The sequence below is a fragment of the Pseudorasbora parva genome, chromosome 3 (assembly GCF_024679245.1).
Source record: "Pseudorasbora parva isolate DD20220531a chromosome 3, ASM2467924v1, whole genome shotgun sequence".
Classification (NCBI taxonomy): Eukaryota; Metazoa; Chordata; class Actinopteri; order Cypriniformes; family Gobionidae; genus Pseudorasbora; species Pseudorasbora parva.
This window is the reverse complement of record NC_090174.1, coordinates 31,437,271-31,461,601: the sequence shown is the minus strand read 5'-3', so window position 1 is coordinate 31,461,601 and position 24,331 is coordinate 31,437,271. Positions and strand designations below refer to the sequence as shown.

Here is a 24,331-nt window from a genome sequence, read left to right as displayed (position 1 = left end):
CATGCATTTGAGTTTTATGGAAAACTGTAAAGGTGTTTACAGATGTGTGGCAACAACACTGCATACGATACAATCAAGCATTAATAAACATTTGTATTACTTCAAACACTTTCAGATAATCTTTTCTTTCCTTACCGAAACTTTTGGTAAGGAAAAATCATCTGTTTGGAAGAATTGTTTAAGGGTGATTAGGAACCTGACTTAAAGTGCACGGTTAAGTAACGCAAAAGAGGTAGATAAAATGATTAAATTAATTTAAAGGTGTCATGAACTGGCTTTTTTATTTTTTTATACTGTCGTCTGAGGTCAACTTATGATGTTTGTGTGTTTTTTAGTTTCAAAAACATCATAACTAATAATTAATTGGGTATTTTCTACACTGGTTTTGAGGCTCTCTCCAAAACGCTGGGTTTTGATGGGCGTGACGCACTGGAGACTTGGAAGTAAACGCCCACGGCTAGGATTGGAAAAGATTTGCATATTTAGAGAGCTTCAGCTCCCCTGTTCAGTTCACATTGTTTGGGAGGAAGGGGTTGTTTTGAAAGCAGGAATCAGAATTAACGTCTTATCAAACAAGCACAATTTATCAAACAAACACAATGATTTATTTCTCATCCACCCATGATTGATTGGACTATTATTTTTGTACTACTATGATTGGTCGATATAAGCGCGGACCACAAGTGCGGGCACACCCTTCAACTGTCTAGTCAAGAGAAAGAGAACACCGCAGAACGAAAGATTTTGGTAGCCCATCTGTAAACAAATAGACCTGGGACATTGGGCTTAGCTAGCCCGGGCCCATACATGTCTGAGTCCAGTGTGCTAAAGGTATGCTCTGTTAGAAACGTACACATAAGCAAAACAATCTATAACTGTCAGACAGACGAGGACACAGATGGATTAGTGTGGACACAGGTGATACTTAGATGGGTGGTGACACTCAGACGAAGGACGATGATGGTGAAGACGAAGAAGACGATGCTGAAGACGAAGAGGGTTACAGGTGAGGGCTTCGATGATGGAAAGGTAGTCGAGGTTGGATCGGTGCAATACCAGAAGGTGTAGCAGTGTCTGATGGTTGTGAGGGCGTGACAGTACCCCCTCCTCCATGGGCGGCTCCTGGCGGCTGGGACTAGCGGCGACGGGGTCTACCCTGGCCCTGGGCAGCGGGTCGGTCAGGGTGATCTTGGTGAAACTGAGTGAGAATCGGTCGACAATGACTAAGATACAGGTGAATCCTTGGGATGATGGCAGGTCGGTCATGAAAGCCAGATGGCTCCAGGGACGCTTGGGATCGGAAGAGGGACCAGCTTGCACTCGGGGAGTCTCCTAGGGGTGTTGGCAATGGCACAGACTGAACATCCCTTGACGAATCCGGAGACGTCCCGAGGCATGGCGGGGCACCAGTAGCGGTGGCGAAGGAGCGAGAGGGTCCTTCTCCTGCCTGGGTGTCCAGAACCCGGTGAGGAGTGAGCCAAGTCCAGAATGGGCAGGCGATGACGAGGCGGGACATAGAGGCTCCCTTCTGGACCTCCCGGCGGAGCAGGCTGTTCGGCGTTTTCCTGTTGGATCTGATCGTGGAGAGCCCACTGGATTGGGCTGACAACCATGGCTGGAGGGAGGATGGCTTCAAGGTGCTCGGGCTCAGGGTCGGCTTGGTGGAGACGAGAAAGGGCATCCACCCGGTTGTTCTGGTTCCCTCGAAGGTACGTCACCTTGAAATTTAATCTGGTGAAGAAGAGGGTCCAGCGGGCCTGAGGATGATTCAGCCGTTTGGCGTCACGTAGGTATTCTAGGTTACAATGGTCGGTGATGACTTCAAAAGGATGTTCTGCTCCCTCCAGCCAGTGTCTCCATTCCTCCAGGGCGAGATTGATCGCCAGGAGCTCCCGGTTGCCGATGTCGTAATTCTGCTCCGCCGGGGATAGCTTCTTGGAGAAGAAGGCACATGGATGGAGTCGTGAGGCTGTCCCCTGCTGCTGAGACAGAACCGCTCCAACCATGGTCGATGATGCGTCCACTTCGACGATAAACGGAAGATGAGAGTTGGGATGGACCAGGATCGGAGCAGACTGGAAGGCGTTCTTTAGCTGTTGGAAGGCCTCTGTGGCCAATGGAGTCCAGGACAGAGACTTGGGCCGGTTTTGAAGCAGAGAGGTGAGTGAGGAGCTGAGCAGGCTGTAATTCTTTATGAAGCGACAGTAGAAGTTGGCGAATCCCAGGAAGCGCTGCAGCTCCTTGATGGTAGTGGGCTGTGGCCAATGGGTTATGGTGTCCACCTTCCTCTGGTCCATCTTGACTCCATTGTTGTCTATGATGCACCCAAGAAACTGGACAGTGGAGACGTGGAACTTACACTTCTCGAGCTTGAGATAAAGGTGATGGTCTCTGAGCTTTTGCAGGACTGGACAGACATGCTCTTCCTTCTCCCTCAGGTCACTAGAATAGATGAGGATATCGTCGATATAGATGATGACGAACTTGTTTAAGAATTCACGAAATTCCTCATTCATGTAATTTTGGAAGACTGAGGGTGAGTTGGACAGCCCATACGGCATCACCCGATATTCATAGTGACCTGAGAGAGTGATGAAGGCTGTCTTCCACTCGTCTCCCTTGCTAATGCGAATGAGGTTGTAGATACTTCTGAGATTGAGCTTGGAGAAGATGGTGGCCCCACGGAGCTGTTCTAGGGCTGATGGGACCAGAGGAAGAGGATAACTAAATTTGAAGGTCTGAGAATTGAGGTGACGGTAGTCGATACACAGCCGCAAGCCTCCACCAGGTAAAGATGAAGGAATTGACGATGATGATGAACCTTTTCAGTGAGGACGATGAATACAACGATCAAAGCAGTTCTCACCCCATTGCAGGATCTCGCCGGTGGACCTATGGATATGCGGCTGGTGTAATATAAGCCAGGGGCGTCACAGGATGATGTCCGCGGTTGACTCCTCCAGCACAATGAACGTGATGGTTTCCTCATGCAGATGACCAACGCGTAGTGTCAGTGTGGGGGAGAAATGGCGGACAGGACCTTGGCCCAGTGGTTTTCCCTGAATGGTGGTGATTCTGACTTCGACAGGACAACGTTGACGTTGGGTGGTTAGCTTTTCGAGGGTTTGCTGACTGATGATGTTTCCCGCTGACCCGGAGTCAATGAGGGCTTGTGCTGCAACAGATGAGTGAGAATTACAAACGAATACTGGCATCTTGGTAAGGTTTGGCGTTAAAGGAGGTAATTGGATGGTACTCACCGCTGGCCAAGTGGGTTGCACGGGGCAGGTCATAATGCCATGTCCATCTCCCCCACAATACAGGCACAGATGTTGTGAAATCTTGCGTTGGCATTCTGTGGTGGTGAGATGGTATATGTCGATCTGCATGGGTTCAGGTGCTGGAAGTGCGACAGATGTTTGAGTGGGCAGAGGATCGACAGCGGGTGAGGAGAGGCCACAGGCAGATAACCGTTGAGATACGCGGATGGTTTTCTGGATGAGGGCCTCCAAGCCCATAGTGTCCTCGTAGACCACAAAAAGTTGCTTGACTTCAGCGAGGAGGCCACGGTGAAAGGTGGTGACGAGAGCTGATTCATTCCATCCGCTCATACAGGCCAGCGTGCTGAAGCGCAATGCATAGGAACTCGTTGTCTCTCGTTTGCCTTGGCGAATAGAAAACAGTTGATCATGGACAGATAATTCGGGAGTTTGTTGACCAAATACCTCTTTTAGATGAGTGCAGAAGGCGGTGGTTGAGCCAATGACAGGGGCATTCGCTTCCCATAGCGACTGTGCCCACTGTAGGGCTCGGCCTGAGAGTAATGAGATGATAAATGCCACCCAGCCTCTCTCGCTGTGGAACAGATGGGAGTTCGCTTCCATATTCAGGGAACATTGCAAGAGAAACCCGTTGCAAAGCTCCGCCGTGCCGCTGTAGGTCGCTGATCTGGCCATGGTACTTCCGCAGGCAGCTGACGAAGTAACGGGTGCCAGTGGTGCAGGTGATGACACGCTAACTTGAGTAGCAGTGGAGGGAGTGTCGTGAACCAGTGAGGACCGTACAGCATGAACCAGCGTGGTGAAGTGGTCTGCATTTGGTCTGGTCTTCTGTCAGACACAGACGAGGATGGATTAGTGCAAGTGCAAAGTTTATTAACAGAGGTAACGGACACAGGTGATACTTAGATGGGTGGTGACATAGATGGGTGGTGACACTCAGACAAAGGATGATGAAGGTGAAGACGATGATGATGGTGAAGATGATGATGATGATGATGATGATGATGATGATGATGATGATGAAGACGAAGAGGGTTACAGGTGAGGGCTTCGATGATGGACAGGTAGTCGAGGTTGGATCGATCCAATACCAGACCGTGAGTGTGAAGGTGAGGAGTGCTTAAGTAATGATGACTGGTGACGGTGCACAGGTGATCAGAATGCTAGTGATTTGGAACGAGTGTCTGATGGCTGTGAGCGTGTGACAATAACAATGCAATACTATTACATATAAAAACACGTTTTACTCACACCATTCCTCCTGTCAAATTCAATATAAAAGAAACAACATTGTGTTTTAATTTCAATATGTCTGCAAATCCAGCATCGACCTGAGATTTGTTTACAAACGATTCCGCAGTGAAATGAAGTGAACATGTCTTCCCCACGTGAGCTGGAACTTCATTAAAAATAAAGTTCAACCACACATTCCTATTAGGATCCCAAGGAAGCTTATGCAGCGACTGTGTTCTTCAACAACCAGGAATAGCGCAATATCTTTTTATATTCTTCGCAGCTCCATCAGTCGATGGTCGGGGCTACTGAATTAGACACACTGTAGAGAGTGTTTCGTCGCGTGATGACATAAAGATGCACACACAATAGTTTGCTGGGCCTGGTGTCTATAAAAGCTTTTCTTTGATTAACAAGGACGTTTTCAGCTCTGAAACTTACAATATATTTTTATATTACCGTGAACTTTGATATATCAAAAGCTCAAGGGAATGTTGATTTCTCAATTCATCACCCCTTTAATAATTTATGATCTTTACAACAGAACTGAATCAACACTGACTTCAGCTGAACAACAGCCAAAAGGCATCATTTTTCCTGTTGTCACAAAAGCTGTTTGAAACGATATGTATTGTATAAAGCGCTATATAAATAACAGTGACTTGACTTTTTTTGTAACAGGTTCCAATGAAATAATCCCAAACTTTTTTTTTTTTAGGAAAAATAACACAAGGCTATTCTGACTTAAAATGATATTCTGTAGACAAATGTTGTGTCAGCTTGACAAAGTGAAGCTCGAGAGAAAATCATAGCAGCATAAACATTCCTGAGGTAACATTATTTTAGACTGTAGCAGGTGTGGTCATTTGAGCTTCAAACTGTTGAAAATTGATTAAATGATTTGTATAAATCGAAATGAGTATTTATTGAAAAAACAATGTTGTAACATGGTATACATGGCACGTGCTGTATATTTCTTTTTAACAGCAGATGAAAAGCTTTTTTTCAGAGCAGGGTTGGAAAGTGAGAATTTTTTCACATTTTTTCCAAATTGAACATTTATAAGAGGAAAACAGGGATATTTATTTGAGGTTTGACTGTGAGAATGTTTAGAGAAACTGACCAGAAGCTACAGAGATTTGTCCTACAGGTGTTTTTTGTTTTTTTTTATCATTTGCTTATATACACACAATTTCATACCTGTAATTCTGTTCATAAGCCGTATTAGCTTAAATATTGAACGATCTTGAAATATTATTTAGTTTTATTTAGCTTAGAACAACAGTTAGACATATTTAATATAGAAAAATAAACAAGGATGTGTTCTTGTTGTGGCCATTGCAGCCACTATCAAGTTATTTAGAATACGTTTTAATAATAGTTTTTTTTTTTTACTTTGCTCTTTTATGTAGTTCAAAATGAAGTCAAGTTCAGATGTGTTTTACTGTTATCAGATCTTCATATCTTATTCTCATCATAATGTTAATGATGCTTGACAAAAGATGATTAAAAAAAAACCTTCTTAAGATCACAATGATATAAACATTTTAGGGTGGAAATTACACATAACACTCCACCCAGTGCTTTGAAGCTGTGCATCATTTGTTTTGCATGCATCAACAAATCTTTCTTTCTTTCTTTCTTTCTTTCTTTCTTTCTTTCTTTCTTTCTTTCTTTCTTTCTTTCTTTCTTTCTTTCTTTCTTTCTTTCTTTCTTTCTTTCTTTCTTACTTTCTTTCTTTCTTTCTTTCTTTCTTTCTGTTATACTGTGTAAGACCACTGATAATGAGATATTTAATGCTCTTTAGAACTTATATATATACTGTCTGTTACTGCTTATGTCAAAAGTTGAACTGACATTTTTTTATGAACGTTAACTGTGAACAGTTTGTATTATGTGGTTCTGCTTTATTATATCCCCCAGCACAGATAAATGAAAAAATTTACTGAAGATTTTCCTATATTTTCCCTGTGGCCATAGTCTGCGATTAGGGTAATCACACAGGGCTTAAACCGTGACATAGCTTGTAATAATCTTTGCTTGCAGCTAAATTACTTGACCACTGTGAATGCAGTCCTAGCATTCCCAACATGAATCCCCCAGGCCCAAATGGGCAGATGAAAAGCATTCCTTAACCTCTAACAGTACAGTAAATATCACAACACCCAACCCCATTTCATCACTATTGTGTAATTTACGTTCAAGAACATCAAGGATGAATTTAACCACATTGGGGGGAAAAAACTAGCACGTGGATTATTTTGGATCCAGTATAACCATCGCAAGAATTACTTGACACGATCAGTAAAGGAAAGCAGTTATCCACCACTGAGCTCGACAGTAATTAAGTTAACACTTGGTATATATATATATATATATATATATATATATATATATATATATATATATATATATATATATATATATATATATATATATATATATGAATTGCTGATTCTAAAATTTTCTTAACCAGCCATTATTTCCTTTTTCTCTTCAGTTTTGCTATGACTGAATATTTTTTTAAACATTTCGAATAATCCATTGGGTTATTCCAAACAGACGTGCAGTCAATTAAAATGTGTGATTTTGATGAACATGTTAAACCCTGCTTTAGTGAAAAGCAAAGCATTTTCCAAGAAAAAGAAGAAAGGAAAATAATTGCTTCTCATGGGTTTTTGACAGAGGCAGAGTGTACAACACCCTACTACCCCTTACTGTTTTCTTTTCTTTCTTTTCTCACCCTCTCTTCCTCTCTCTCTCTTAGGAAAAAAAACTGCCTGCACCTGTGTGGGCTGTTTTTAACACCTCCCATGGCATTTCGTAATGACACTTCTGTCTGATCAGTGTGTCCAAGAACTGTCTTGAGCAGAGATATTAGATCTCATCTGTGATAAAGAGAGTTGATGTTTTCTATTTTCAGAGTGGCTGAGAATAATGTACCTCTGTTATAATATACGGTTGAAGTGGCCAGAAGTGATGATGATGAAGATGATGATGATGAGCAGCTTCCCTATCACTGCTGAGAGTCAAACCACCTGTGGCTGTGGCATTATATGTAAGCAGGTAAATGCAGAAGAAGAAAATAAAACATGCAAACCTGCTTGTGTATTGAGAAGAGAATTTGAGTCTGTTGTCTGCAGTGCAGAAGACCGTTCTGTGCGAGGCAGGAATGTTATCACGGTGCATTTGGGACTGGTCCTCCTAATTACAGGAGGGTAAGTTTGGTTAGGCCAGAGGCACTGTGTAATTACTATGATTGCAATGCTTTAGACACAAGTCTATCCTGGCCTACAGTTCCTTTTGAAGAATGAGGCCTAGAAAAGATGCACTGTGTGTTTACTATATTAAATGTGTACATTGTATTGTTAAAAAGGATGTAGGCAACGCAGTTTTGAATTTTATGAGGACATTGTGTATGTTATCTGTGTTTGTTTGTTTTTTTAACACAGGTGGTGCAATGCCATTTAAAGGACAATTCCATTAACGCATGGTTACCGTGTAGATCGTTCTCTGGGTTGCGTTTTCATGAAAATCAAATGTAAATAGTTTTATCAGATTAGCTTTTAACGCTTGTCTATGTGGCAAAGAGTAAGTAAAATTAAATCGCTAGTTAAGACCACTAACAAGACTCAAAATAGCCTCACACTAACACGGTAGCATAATGAGGGTCCCTACATGCAAACCGAAGCATTGAGAACTTTGTAAGTGTACAAGCAGTTTAATAAGAAGACAGTTTATAAAGACAGTACATTATGCGTATACAATCAGCAGTCATCTTGGAAAAAAGTTTTGATGAGTTGAGCCACGAACGCTGAGTTGTCCTTTAATTATAGGTTTTACTGTGAGAAACATCTATATCTTTCTAATGTGCTATGAAATAACAAAAGATTCCGTCATATATATTACATAATTACATACATAAGTACAGTGTGGAAATTAGTCAAAAATCATCCAATAAGTAAAATATACATTTTAGAATATTGCATTATTTAAACTCTCCCTGCTTTCTGTCAATTCACGGTTGTAAAGAAGTTCTTTATTGCGTTCTCATTATTTCTTTCTAGGATGTAACTTTATCGATAACACTTTACTGAAATGTTCCATTGATGTTAGTTAATGCATTAACTAACATTAACTAACAAAGCAGTACATTTGTTACAGTATATTAACATATTTGTTAATGTTAGATAACAATGAACAGTACAGTTGTAATTATATTATCTCATGTTAGCTCAGGTCCATTAAATAATATTAACAGGTATCTTTTAATTGTAAAAATCTTTTAGGAAATGTTGAAATGTACATTAAATAAGATTAATAAATGCTGTAGAACTAATGTTAACAAATGGAACCTTACACTCTAAAAAAAAATGGTGCTATTTGGCACTAACAGTGGTTCTTGCCTTGTAATCAAAGGGGAACTGCTTTTGGTGCCAAATAGCACCATATCTTTAAAGGTGCTCTACAGCACCTTTGTCAAATGGTGCTATGTAGAACCCATAAGAGGTGCCATACCGCATTTATTTCTTCCTCAATAATGGTGCTAAATGGCACCAACAGTAGTTCTTTGGCGTGTAATGAACCTTTAAAGGGGCTTGAAATGTTCTTTGTACGGCAGTGGTGCTATATAGCACCTTTACCACCCCGAAGAACCATCTTAGGTTGGGTTCAAGGGTCTTAACAGATTCTGTATATGGTAACGTTGTTATAGCACCTCAGTCATCCTGCTGAAGATGACTGAGAAGAACTGCTGAAGAACCACTGAATCACCAAGATTTGGTGCTATACAGCACTTAAAGTGGTTCCCCTATGATTACAAGCCAAATAACCACTTTTAGTACTATATAGCACCATTTTTTTTAGAGTGTATTATGAAATGTTACCACTTTGTCTCATGTCCTACTAAGACAGGTATTTAAATAGTAAATATAAGGTAGATATTTCAAAATAATTTAGTTTAAATTAAATCCAACAACGCTATATTAGCTTCATTTTTTTCTGCTCTCAGTTTAACACATCCTTCTTAAATAACAGGAAGGGAGTGCAATCCAAAATAAAGTTGTTTGTGGGCACCTTTTATGTCCAGCTGAAGAATTCAACAAACTTAATTTTTACACAGAAGTTCCTGCTGCTTTCAGGCAGGGGACAGATGGCAGCTGTCAGTGTGGTTTCAGCCCTAGAACATTAGGTTTTAGTAACGTGACTCATTTATCATTCTACTCCATTCATAGAAATCTTGAGGTCGATTGCGTCAGACTTTCCTCCCAGTTCTTTGATTCAACACTAGTGGAAACCTTGTAATATTGTACCAAGTTGAAATCATTGCAATGGCCCAGCAGATGTCCAGGACAAAAGGATTAGATTTTAACTCAGTGTTAAACACGGCTACTGTTTGCATGCCCTTGTTTAACAAAAGTGATTTGTTAAGTAAATGTTCAACAAAGGTCTGGTTACCTATCTGCAATCCTCAGAAATACAGAGCCCAGTGTGTAGCATCATCCTCTGAAAAATCAATGGGGAGGTCATAAAGAAAACAAACCATGTGTCAGGCATATATTCATATGCGTTTCCATCTTAACAAATCCTAGAAGTAGCTGCGGTCACTTGCACTATGAACCAGTAAGGACAATATATAGACAATGTGTAGATGTTCATCTCCTATTCTCTGCCACAACGTCTGATTAATCTAAATGGGGGATGTAACTCCCTTGTAAATGAACTGTAAAGTGCATTTGTGGGTGTGTTGTTCACTTAGGTAGCTCAAATCTGAAGCCCTGCAGTATTTGAATGAGGAATATGCAGACGAGCGGTTGTTTATTTGCCAAATGTCAGTTGCGAAATACATTTTTTTTAATGAGACCACCAGTGAAAAGTATGCTCTTTTTCATTTTAGTCAAGGTTTAGCTTTTTTGCATATGTTTGGTCACCTCTGGTTCACCTCTGCTTTGCTTCACTTCATACACTTGTGCAGGTGGTGTCCTTCAGTAATAAAGACAGGGTTTACACACAATATTGTTTTCCTCTGTAGCCAAAAGAAAATTCTTCATTAGTTTGCAAAAGGGATCCAGGTTCACAAAAACAACCTGGCCTGATTCTGGCCATTTTCAATGGCTTCTCGAATAGGGTGTGTTAAGTTAAACACTGTGACTGAGGAAGCTTTTGTAAGCCCATTGAAAGTTATACCGAATAAACAGTAAGATCTTCAAACTCAAGGAGCCGAACACTGTGAAAATGTAAGTAGTCTGTGGCCTGTGATTTCTTTTTACCTGTATCCCACAATGTGTAAGAAACATAAAATGTTATGACTTAGGAAAAAGAAAGTGTCTGATTAAATTGATGAGCACTTAATCCATAAATGTCAGACTTGGAAAGGTTTCTCACAGGTTCACATATATGGACGTCTATGTCCCTGAGGGCAGTGCTGCTTTGCACATGTTTCAGATAAACTTAAATTTTCCCAAAAGTAACATGGAAGCCAAAAGAATGTGGAAAATAGTTGTAGTAGTAGCACTGCTGGGGAAAGCTGTCTGCGTGGAGTCACTTTGGTGTAGGAAGTCTCAAAAGAGACCTTAAACTCAACTGATTTGTGCGCTGCCACTTTTGTTGACCCCAGGTGCTAGTTTTTGAAGCTGTAATTCTGAGCATAACTTAATTTAAGACACTTTTCCCTTGACTGTAGATACAGTGACTTTCCTCATCAGTGTAAACTTCTGATGGGTTTTACTCAATCTGAAACGTTTCCCACCTGTTGCAGTTATTTGGTCAAAGTTGTGCCTCCTTCAATTTGTGCATGGTTTCTTAACAATCCATGAGTATGCATAATGTGATGATTTCAGAAACTTTTTAGAGCCCCCCAATAATGGTCACTGAATGGTAAAACATATAACTTTGTTAAATAAAATATTTGCAATGTATATGTTGCTTGAAAAAAAAATCTGGTTCATTTTCAATGGCCGCAACTGAGAAAGTTACACCATAATGTAATGTAGTTACGGCATTCACCAGCAGGGGCTATCTTACCCATGCTGCTAACCAGCCAAATCTTGAACCCATGTTTAAAGCCACATATTTTGTGGTTTGGTCTCTACTTGTTCAAATTCTGGTCCAACGCAATCTATTTGCTCAGCTTCCTGCCCTACTGATTGCCCACATCACTTCCTCCACCCTTGGCAGTGTCCACAGTTGTCGAGCCCCATCTCAGTCCTCAGAGTGGGTGTTTTGTAGATGGCCAGAGGACACCTGTGCTGGCTCTGTTTATTTTCTTGCACAAACACCCAAGCAATGTGTTTATGATTGGAAAGGCCAAGCACATGAGTAAACATTTGCTTAAATCCCATCTCCTCTTCAACCTCCGTATAAACAACCTTATTTTGTCCTTTCCTCCTTTTTTTCTTTTTGGGGATTTTTTTCTTGTATTTTTTATGTATGTTCTTTTCTTCTCACTACCACATAACTTGACACAATCCTATTTCTGTGTTTCCCAAAAAGTCCTGTCATAGTTCCACCACCTGCTTTGAATTTGCTGTCGGTAACAAGTCTTGATTACTTTCTTTTCTTTCTCTCACTTTCTTCATTTAAATATATTTCAAACTATTTTAAAATTCTCAAAGTAAATCCAGATTTGAACGTCCAGCTGCCAAAATGAGCAACCCGTCTTTCGGTATGGTTAAGCTGTACATTTTTGTTCCTCGTGCCAGGACATCTGTCTTCTGACACACCCTGTCATTATAAGAAAAAGGAAGCAGCATCTTTCGATTATTTTCATTCGTATCGCATACATTTTAACAGAGTAAGTCTGTCAAAGACATTAAAGATGTTAAACATTATGAACGGCAAGTTTAAATCATTTGTTGTTGCTGCACTGTGTTGTCTTGTATTGGGTTTCATTTTAAACACTGATTTTCGAATATATAGGCTGACTAAAAATTAAACACTTCAGTTGTTCAACAAGCAAACACATTATACATTTTTACTTAATTAACTTGTCGTTTAAAGTCTAAAGTTTCTTATGAATGTTGGCAAAATTTAACATTAGTTTTTATTTTAGTCAGAATAACAGCCTTCTCTCAAAGCAGGTTTGAAAAATTCCTCAGGAAATGTGTGCGTTTATGTACACACTCTTAGAAGAAAAGGTTCTGACATGCATGTCATATTTAAAAAGTGTTTGGGGTTGCCAACAACGGATCATTTTTATGGATTAAGTGGATTTTAGTGGATATTTTTTTTGTATTCATTTTTAAGATTGTATATGTATTTGTTTCCACAGCATAAATGAAAAGTAGAACAGTAAATTGAATATTTATGTAAATTGTAAATTAAACAGTAAATTGAATATTTTATATATATAATTAAATGTGTAAAGAAAAAAAAAACAATACATGAACATTAAATTGACTATATATATATATATATAAAATATATATATATATATATATATAGTCAATTATATATATATATATATATATATATATATATATATATATATATAATATAATATAAAAATAGTCAATTTAATGTTCATGTATTATGTTTTTTTTTTTCTTTACACATTTAATTTGTGCATTCTTAGCACTAGGATAATGGCAGGTGGATGGCTGAAAAGAAAAAAATGTACATTGAGTTGCCAGTTAAGAGGATTTTTGTTTGAAGTTGAAGTAGAGTACTTCCAGGCCCTCTTAGTTAGTCAGTTTTCTAAAGGCCAAATGCGATTCTGGCTGATCCCAACAGAAGCAGAACACCTCAGCACATCTGGACTCACCGCTGCATCTATTACACAACCCCTCTATGTGAAGTCACGTCCAAGTCAAATAAGCAACCCCCTCCCCCCCTCAAGGAACACCTAAAGAGGGACAAGGGTAAGCTTGCCAAAAAAAAGGACTCCGACCTCAAGCATTCCTCTCATCCAGGTCATGTTTTCATTACCCCGACAAATTTACACAGTTGTTAGTGATGGCCTGGGATTCCTCCTAAAGCACAACCCACCAATAATAAACAGAGGCCAGCTGACACCCTCAGACACCTGCAAGCCTCCCTGACAGTGCAGGATTGTTCCCAGGCCGAAGAGCACCAAGAGGCCCTGCTTTCCACTCAAAGTGTTATCCATTCGAGAGGGTGCCACCATACCACCCTGACTCACACATCTGAGTCCTAAAAGAAATGCGTCATTGGTAAATCCTACCAGAGAAAACATCCTCATGAACCAGCCAGACTCATGATAAAAGCTAGTCTATTTTTGTTCCGCTCTTGTGTCTTCAAACATTTGACACTGTCAAATCAGTACTTTTAGAAGATGCAGTACAGTTCATGGATATGTTTTAGATGGATTGCAAAATTAATAATTTTAACTTTGAATACAAAAAAAATTCTATTTAGAGATACAGCAACATTACAAAAAGCTGATATGATAAGAAATAGACTGGGTAAACCCAGCCTGATCTGCCGGCGATTTAATTTCACTCTGCAGCTCAAGCTGAAAACCTGAACATTGATTTATCTTGCTTCTGTTACATATCCACCTGGCGCACTTTTGTCGGCGATAGACTGATGCCCGTTGATCATGCCTCTTGTGGTCTAATTGGTTGAAGGACTATCCAATTGCTTACTGGGTCATTTGAATTATGCTCATTGAACATGCCTCTTGTCGTCTGATTGGTTAAAGTACTATCCAATTGAGTACTGAGTCATTTGAATTAAGCTTGTTGATAATGCCTCTTGTGGTCTGATTAGTTGATGGACTATCCAGTTGAGTACAGAGTAATTTGAATTATGCTCATTGAAAACACTTCTTGTGGTCTGATTGGCTGAAGGACTATCCAATTGCATACAGAGTCATTTGACTTATGCTCGTTGATCACACCTCTTGTGCAGTAGAAAACAAAGAGCAGACTCCCCAGACCAATGTTCATTCTTAAAAGATTGAGCTTAGTGTGGTGCTAGCAGACACGATAAGATAATTATTTTCATTAAAATGGATACTATTTACTCTACTGTTCAAGAGTTTGGAGTCGGTAAGATTTTTTTTAGTCCTATTCAGCAAGGATGCATAAAATTGAATATTTCAAATAAATGCTGTTCTGTTGGACTGTCTGTTTTGAATCCTGAAAAATGTATCATGGTTTCCACAGAAATAATTGAGTAGCCGTACTATTTCTAACATTGAAAATCAGAAATGTTACTTGTTTAGCATAATATAATGATTTATGAAGACTATTGTGATACTGAAGACAGCATTGTATACTAAATCTAAATAATTTATCTAAATAATGTAAAAAAAAATAAAAGTAAAAACTTTTTTTAGTCAACTAAACTAATTTCTTTTAGAAAAAAAAGATATTGATATTTAAATATCAATATCAATAACCAATATGGTATCAAAACCTAATGTTGGGGGACTATTGGAAAAATGCCCAAATCCCCCCCCCCCCCCCCCCCATCCATAACTACCATAGTCTTGCTTGCTTATTATGTTTGCTTATAAGAGGCTGTTCCTTCAATATCAGATACATTAACAGAGATAACTTATTGAAGGCACAACACCTGTTCTGTTAAACTACGGGAAACTGATGTTAACGGTCAGATCTGTTTTATCACTTGGCCTGTTGACTTATGAGGGCGAAAGGAAACCTTTCTACCATTGTATTACTGTGGGCTAGAGGGTTTTGATTCCTCTTCTGCAATCGAAAGATGATCTCCAATCCTTGTTCTGCCCACTGTAATTCCTCGCCTTTGCCTGATGATTTCTTTTCAAGACTGACGGGGGAGTGCAAAAGCCACAGATAAGGTAGCTGGATCAGCCCCTGGCCAGCTGTGAACCCGATAGCATCTGTTTAAAGCATCTAAAGGAGGAACGTTTCTTTTCAAGTCTGCACTGCTAGTTATCTCACTTTTATCTCACTTTTTTCACATGCAAGGGAAATCCACAGATGGCCAGGGATCTAATCATTGACAATGCTATCAAAAAGGATGATTTCACAAAAGAATTGTGACTCTGTCTCTTGCTGTCGCTGAGAGGTAAACAGACAAGCCAAAACAAAGATCCTCTTCACAGCAGATGTGGTTGTGAGTTATTCTTTCATCATTACCATCCAGACAAAACAACTGCTGACTGAACTGTGCAGTGTTTCTGTCCTCTATTCTAAAATGAACATCAGCAGTCCTTTATGGTATAGACTTATACACCATTTTTATTAAGGGTGCATTTGTAACAGAATCGCCCCTATTGCAATGATTTATATCTCTCCTTTGTCTAGTTTCTCAGGATAGCATATTGCACCCCAGATTATTTACACAGTATGTCCTCCTGTTTTTCTTACAGTCCATCATTTTCATAAGGGACCAAAATTCTCATGGACAGGAAATATCTGGGTATATAGACTATTCCCACCGACTAAACTCCGAAGACTTTGAACCATATTTCAGCGGAAAGAAAAGGTTTTTGCCAAAAACAACTGACTTAAGGTAAGCCCACTAATAACACTGACCCATCCATGATGATTTCTGATGACTATTGTTTTAACATTCAAATGCTCAAGGATGTAAATTGCCCAGAGGGACAGGAACAGGAGCCCAAAAGCTGTACCTGCTGCGCTAGCCTGTTCAGATGGCATGAACGCAGTCCACCCTGGTGATTTAACTACTGGAGAAAGTACTTCAGGGCCAGAAATACAGCTATCAGTATGCCAATCTAGATAATGACCTCTCCAGATACCTTGGGCATGATGGCTATCTAAGACCGCACCCCAGCCTGTACAGGATATGTCTGTCGTTAGCATCTTGCAACGACAACATGCACTAGAGTGGGACCCAAGGTGAGAAACTGGGGTCTAAGCCACATAGAAAGGTTACAAAGCCCACAATGTGTAAACCTTAAAGTCATTTCTTGACCTAGCCTTATATTGCTCAGGGTGTTTAAGATGGACTCTACATATATTTAGAGGTTGTATGGGACTCGGCCACCATACGGACATGACTGTCTCCCTCATGGTGACCAGCTCACTTACAACCCCTAAATACCTTGTCCTCTGGGCAGGAGTGAGAACGCTTTCTTTGATGTTGAACCTCAACCCAAGATTTTGTGAAAAAGACATTTTGCAGGGTGACAAGGCTAGGTGAATGGAAGAACCCGATATTGGTAAGATTTGCCCCCGAAAGTGAGCCTCAGGAACTTCCTGTGTTGTGGTAGAATTTCTATAAATCCGAAAAAGTTTGGGACACTGTACAAATTGTGAATAAAAACTAAGTGCAATGATGTGGAAGTTTCAAATTTCAATATTTTATTCAGAATACAACACAGATGACATATCAAATGTTTAAACTGAGAAAATGTATAATTTTAAATTTCATGTTATCAACACATCTCAAAGTTGGGACAAGGCCATGTTTACCTCTGTATGGCATCCCTTCTTCTTTTTATAAAAGTCTGCAAATGTTTGGGGACTGAGGAGACAAATTGCTCAAGTTTAGGAATAGGAATGTTGTCCCATTCTTGTCTAATACAGGCTTCTAGTTGCTCAGCTGTCATCGGTTTTCTTTGTTGCATCTTCCTTCCTAATATTTTCTATGGGTGAAAGATCTGGACTGCAGGCTGGCCATTTCAACACCAAGATCCTTCTTCTACGCAGCCATGATGTTTTAATTGATTCAGTATGTGATCTGGCATTGTCATGTTGAAAAATGCAAGGTCTTTGCTGAAAGATACAACATCTGGATGGGAGGATATGTTGTTCTAGAACTTGGAGATACCTTTCAGCATTGATGGTGCCTTTCCAGATGTGTAAGCTGCCTATGCCACCCGCACTCATGCAACCCCATACCATCAGAGATGCAGGCTTCTTAACTGAGCGCTGATAACAACTTGGGTTGTCCTTGTCCTCTTTAGTCCGGATGACATGACGTTCCAGTTCTCCAAAAAGAACTTTACATTTTGTTTTGTCTGATCACAGAATTGTTTTCCACTTTGCCACAGTCCATTTTAAATGAGCCTTGGCCCAGAGAAAATGCCTGCGCTTCTGGATCATGTTTAGATATGGCTTCTTTTTAACACTATAGAGTTTTAGCCGGCATTGGCGAATGGCACAGTGTATTGTGTTCACTGACAATGTTTTCAGGAAGTTTTCCTGAGCCCATGTTGTGATTTCCATTACAGTAGCATTCCTGTATGTGATGCAGCGCTGTCTAAGGGCCCGAAGATCACAAGCATCCAGTATGGTTTCCCGGCCTTGAACCTTATGCACAGAGATCGTTCCAGTTTCTCTGAATCTTTGGATGATATTATGCACCATAGATGATGATAACTTCAAACTCTTCACCATTTTTTTTTCTCTAAAAACTCCTTTCTGATATTGCTCCAGTCTTTTTCACTGCAGCATTCTGACTTCTGAGAGACACTGCCATTCTTAGAGGCACTTTTTATACCCCATCATGTTGCCAATTGACCTAATAAGTTGCAAATTAGTCCTCCAGCTGTTCCTTATATGTACATTTAACTTTCCGGCCTCTTATTGCTACCTATCCCAACTTTTTTGGAATGTGTAAATCCAAGATCAATCTCATCAATCCAAAATGAGCCAATATTTGGCATGACATTTCAAAATGTCTCAATTTCAACATTTGATATGTTATCTATATTCTATTGTGAATAAAATGATTGAGAGATTTTAAAAGAGATTTGTAAATTATTGCATTGCTTTTTTATTCACAATTTGTACAGTCTCCCAACTTTTTGGAATTGGGTTGGTAGATAAAAAAAATACGCATCATTGAGATTGACTGTGCAAACCAAACTTTGTGTTGGATCTAAGACACAATTGTCTTGACCGTTAACATATTGAACTTGTATGTTCTGAGAAAATGGTTTAAAAGATCTAAAAATGAACACAACCCCCTATCTTTTGGGGAACTAGGAAATAATTAGTAACTGTAATAGCCTGACAGCCTGTGACAGCAAATACACCTGCTCTGGTTCCATGGTAGTGGAGACCACGCTGTTGAAACAAGGAGGGTAGTGCAAACTGTATTCTGTAACCTTTTTCTACATTTTTTTGGACCCAAGTAGAGGTACTTAGCACTGTCTCTGTCTTTGATGCCCTTGAGGTTCAGCAACAGATGCCACTCCATGGCGACCAAAGCTGACATAGAACAGCCGATTACACGTGGTCTGACAGTTCTCAGAATGTTTTCTGAGGGGGGTTAACGTTTCTTTTTTTCTTTTGGATTTACAGTGTGTAGTCTGAAAACTGAATTTTGAAGCGTTACATGACCAGGTCGGATAAAACTTGCACATACACATTTTCATAAAACAGGAAGTATAAAACACTGAACCCCAAATAGATATGAATAAAATACTGTGATGAAAGACTGTCTATGTTGATTAGATAACTCAACGCAATACTTTAAAATTGTAACACAAGACATGAAAAGCTGGTTTATGCATTATGCAAGTATAGTCAAGCGTGTTTGTGTTTGTGTTTGTGTTTGTGTTTGTGTTTGTGTTTGGGTTTGTAAATCCACATCCTAACTGCCAGGGCACAAAAGCTAATCAAAGTAAGCTAAAAAAGTACAATACAGCATAAGCATTCTCATTTCCTGTGTACTCTCAGCCCCAACTCTCTTTCACTCCCGATTTCTCTTTTAGTCCCTTTTTTCTCCCTCTGTGTTCTCTCTTTTCTCCACCATCCTTCTCACGGGAACAATAACAGGCAGTGCTTGTGGTTTCCACTAAGATGGAGCAGATGCTGTGTTTTTCCCGTACAGATGCATGAATCCACACTACAGCTGACAGACTTGACTGCCTCACCACAAAAATTAAAAGTACAAAAGTCATGGCTACCAGCTGAGGACAATCACATTCTTGTCAATGTAGAGAATCTTAAAAAGGGTTGACAAAAGTTATTAAATGTTTTTAGATAGATAGATAGATAGATAGATAGATAGATAGATAGATAGATAGATAGATAGATAGATAGATAGATAGATAGATAGATAGATAGATAGATAGATAGATAGATAGATAGATAGATAGATAGATAGATAGATAGATAGATAGATAGATAGATAGATAGATAGATAGATAGATAGATAGATAGATAGATAGATAGAGAACAGACTTGCTGCTTTTGTTGCTTTTGTTTATATTGACTTAGAGTGGCACATTTATGGATTTCTCACTAATTCTAGTTTACAAACTGGACTATTTGCTTTCTCGTTGATCCATAGAGTTACAGCTCATGGATTTTTAAAACTTTATTAAAGCACTCCATCAAGTTTTAGTTTGGTAACCATGGAGCACTGCCTTACACAAACATCCTTTTTTCTCTCAGTGTTTTATAGTGCAATGGTAAAGACAGACCTATTATTAACAGAACGATAATTGTTTCCACAAAGCCTAGGTTTTTTACACATTGGTAAGTTAGTGTGGGGTGCCAGTTTCACAATGAATATTGAGTGTTTCATGTTACCTGGTTATGTGTCTGTAGGCACAATATGGGACCAGGATTGACAGAGAACATGTCCAAGTGACACATGTTGCTGCACTCATGCCTTTTCAATCACAAAACAAATAGACCAAATGCTCAGACCAAATGCTCAGAGAGCCCAGCCGGTCTTCCCACTTCCTGTGACTCGAAAATTGAAAGGCTCTGGAGCATTTTTCTGCCCATCTTTTCATGTTCTCTGTTAAAATATCTCACATCTGTCCTGTTTTTTTCGACCAAAAGTAAGTGGTTTACCATTGCATAAAAGTGGTCAACCCAAAAATGCTAATTGCTATATGGTGTTTCAGTATAAATAGACACAGAAAATGCTGTCAAACCTTATTTTAAAAAGGAGGAAGTGAATATGCATCCTTGCTTCTAAGTCCTTCACAAAGTTTTACATTTTGTATATGCTAAACATATGGAGAGAAGAAATTCCAATTTTTGGGAAGAGAAATCCATGTAGGACTAGAAAGTTTGATCTAAAAAGCTAAAAGAATAAGGGCTAAACTTGCCATTTCATGCATCACTGTATTTCTCCACAGAATCTGTCTCTTTGTGTGGGTCTGCTATGTTTACGGCAGTCACTCTGATGGCAACCAAAGGAAGTCTTTCCTGTGATGCAAAATGGCAAGCGGAGACCCTGCGAGGATGTTTGATTCAGACCATTACATTTTATTTATGTCTTATTAGCCAGTCTTTTCATTTCAAGCACAATTTTGTTTGCTTTGGTGACCAGCACCATGGTTTCTGGTCACCTTGACAGGAAATGGTGGACTGGGAAGTTTGAGGTGTCTTTCCATCATGCGTTCTCTCTCTTACACACAGAGCCATGTGCAATAAATTATTATAAACTGGAGATATTTCAAGATGGTACAGCCATAGGATGGGCCTACGTGAGCACTGGAAAAATGGACTTTAAACGTGTCCTTTTTTGGGTGTGTAAAGAAGAGCCGATCCAGGGCTAGAGTTGCAGGGATTCCGGCAACTGTCTTCCTGTGATTTTAAGGACTCAGAACATAATTTCAGTTCTATAAATACTTAACACCAAAATGACATTAACCATGTCATGCAAATATCAGTATGTTTATACTGAACTACTCGTTGCTACCAAACCAAAGTGTCCCTAGCTTGAAATCAACCAAATGAGGAACATCTCAACCCTTTTTGTTTTTGTTTTGTTTTTTGCATTTGGGATTATTCAATGATTTATGTCTTTGAGGTTAAGGTCATTAACATTTTACAGATGTTGTTTATAAGAAGTTCTTGACTGTTAAGTAACATTGCAGCAATACAAAACATATAGAGCACTGACTGACGTCCACAGTGTTATCACAACGGAGAATAAAATGCTCTTGCATTCATGTGCCTCTCCCTCAGATTTATAAAGAGCCTCTCCCCAAAGTCCAGCTTTGTTCTTGGACCACAAACTACTGCTTGGGAAAAGCTGAGGTCCATTGGACCAACCCTAACTGCCTCAGAGTGTGACATTTAGATTTCTTTTTCTGCAAAGCAGCTGTCTCCCAGCAGTTGAGCTTATTATGAGAACCACTAACACAGGCCAAACTCTCTTTTTTCATTATTGCTCATTGCATGCATTAATTACATTTAGATCTATTCTCACTGCCGTTTTGAGTGAATAGCTGGTTCTCAATCTTTACATTGATCAGTGTAGACAGAGGAATTTTTGGTTGTAGCTTTGAGAAAGTTTCCTTTTAACCTGGAATGTATTGATGTTTAGTAGAAGCTCAAGTGTGAATGCATATTTTTGAAACTAGACATCTATTCTTGAACATATTCAAATAAATGTCCCAGTGTCTCTGTATTCAGTTAGAGGGAAACTGATACGTCAGTAACACATCTGTCCAATAAGCATGTCAATGGTTAAAATAGTAAAATTTCTAATGTTCAAAGTATCAAGCCTTATCTTTAAGAATTTCACATGGAAAATTTTCCATATAGAAAATGTATCAAAAAGTGTATTTCACTAATTCCGTTCAAAACGTGAAATTTGTATATTATATTCATTCATTACATACAGACTGATATATTTCAAATGTTTATTTCTTTTAATTTTGATTATTATAACTGACATCTAAGGAAAATCCCAAATTCAGTATCAGTATTCAGTGATTAGAATAATGTGAAAAGGTTCAATATTGAAGACACCTGGTACCACACTCTAATCAGCTAATTAACTCTAAACACCTGCTAAGGTCTTTAATTGGTCTCTCAGTCTAAATTCTGTAGGCTACACTATCATGGGGAAGACTGCTGATATGACAGTTGTACAAAAGACGACCATTGACACCTTGCACAAGGAGGGCAAAACACAAAAGGTAATTGCAAAAAAGGCTGGCTGTTCACAGAGCTCTGTGTCCCAGCAAATTAATAGAGAGGTGAAGGGAAGGAAAGATGTGGTTGAAAAAAAGTGTTCAAGCAATAGGGATAACCGCACGCTGGAGAAGATTGTGAAACAAAACCCATTCAAAAATGTGGGGGAGATTCACAACGAGTGGATTGCAGCTGGAGTCAGTGCTTCAGGAACCACAGACGTATGCAAGACATGGGTTTCAGCTGTCACATTCCTTGTGTCAAGCCACTCTTGAACAACAGACAGTGTCAAAAGCATCTCACCTGGTCTAAAGAAAAAAATGACTGCTGAGTGGTCCAAAGTTATGTTCTCTGATGAAAGTAAATTTTGCATTTCTTTTGGAAATCAGGGTCCCAGAGTCTGGAGGAAGAGAGGAAAGGCACACAATCCACATTACTTGAGGTCCAGTGTAAAGTGTCCACAGTCAGTGATGGTTTGGGGTGCTATATGATCTGCTGGTGTTGGTCAACTGTGTTTTCTGAGGTCCAAAGTCAATGCAGCCATATACCAGGACGTTTTAGAGTACATCATGCTTCATGCTGCTGACCAACTTTATGGAGATGCAGATTTCATTTTCCAACAGGACTTGGCAGCTGCACACAGTGCCAAAGCAACCAGTACCTGGTTTAAGGACCATGGTATCCCTGTTCTTAATTGGCCAGCAAACTCGCCTGACCTTAACCCCATAGAACCTGCAAGATATGCATTTAGAGACCAAATAATGCAGAAGAGCTTTATGCCACTATCAAAGCAACCTGGGCTCTCATAACAACTGATCAGTGCCACAGACTGATCAACTCCATGCCACACCGCATTGCTGCAGTAATTCAGGCAAAAGGAGCCCCAACTAAGTATAGAGAGCTGTAAATGCCCATACTTTTCAGTTAGCCAAGATTTCAAAAAATCCTTTGTTTGTATTGGTCTTAAGTAATATTCTAATTTGGGATTTTTGTTAGTTGACAGTTATTTCATCAAAATTAAAAGAAATAAACATTTGTCTTAATGTAATTATTGAAATAAATAAAATAAAAATATATATATATATGCACCTAAAGGATTATTAGGAACACCTGTTACATTTCTCATTAATGCAATTATCTAATCAACCAATCACATGGCAGTTGCTTCAATGCATTTATGGGTGTGGTCCTGGTCAAGACAATCTCCTGAACTCCAAACGGAATGTCAGAATAGGAAAGAAAGGTGATTTAAGAGATTTTGAGCGTGGCATGGTTGTTGGTGCCAGACGGGCCGGTCGGAGTATTTCAAAATCTGCTCAGTTACTGGGATTTTCACGCACAAACATTTCTAGTGTTTACAAAGAATGGTGTGAAAAGTGAAAAACATCCAGTATGCGGAAGTCATATGCTGAGGTATGCAGCAAAGATTTGTGAAGCCACAACACGCAAAACCTTGAGGCGGATGGGCTACAACAGCAGAAGACCCCACCGGGTACCATTTATCTAAACTTCAAAAAAGAGGCTACAATTTGCACAACCTCACCAACATTGGACAGTTGAAGACTGGAAAAATGTTGCCTGGTCTGATGAGTCTTGATTTCTGTTGAGACATTCAGATGGTAGAGTCAGAATTTGGTGTAAAAATAATGAGAACATAGATCCATCATGCCTTGTTACCACTGTGCAGGCTGGTGGTGGTGGTGTTATGGTGTGGGGGATGTTTTCACTAAGGGGCACACTTTAGGCCCCTTAGTGCCAATTGGGCATCGTTTAAATGCCACGGCCTACCTGAGCATGTTCATCCCTTTATGACCACCATGTACCAATCCTCTGATGGCTACTTCCAGCAGGATAATGCACCATGTCACAAAGCTCGAATCATTTCAAATTGGTTTCTTGAACATGACAATGAGTTCACTGTACTAAAATGGCCCCCACAGTCACCAGATCCAACCCAATAGAGCATCTTTGGGATGTGGTGGAATGGGAGCTTCGTGCCCTGGATGTGCA

The 24,331-nt window shown here is 39.5% G+C and overlaps 1 protein-coding gene across 1 annotated transcript in view; it reads left to right on the top strand.

The window, feature by feature from the left end:
- cfap299 (cilia and flagella associated protein 299) overlaps window positions 1–24,331 on the top strand; it is a 90,458-nt gene that overhangs the window by 56,996 nt on the left and 9,131 nt on the right. The window contains exon 4 of the mRNA XM_067440108.1: window positions 15,832–15,974. Within this exon, the coding sequence (XP_067296209.1) occupies window positions 15,832–15,974 (143 nt within the window). The remainder of the gene's footprint in view (window positions 1–15,831; window positions 15,975–24,331) is intronic.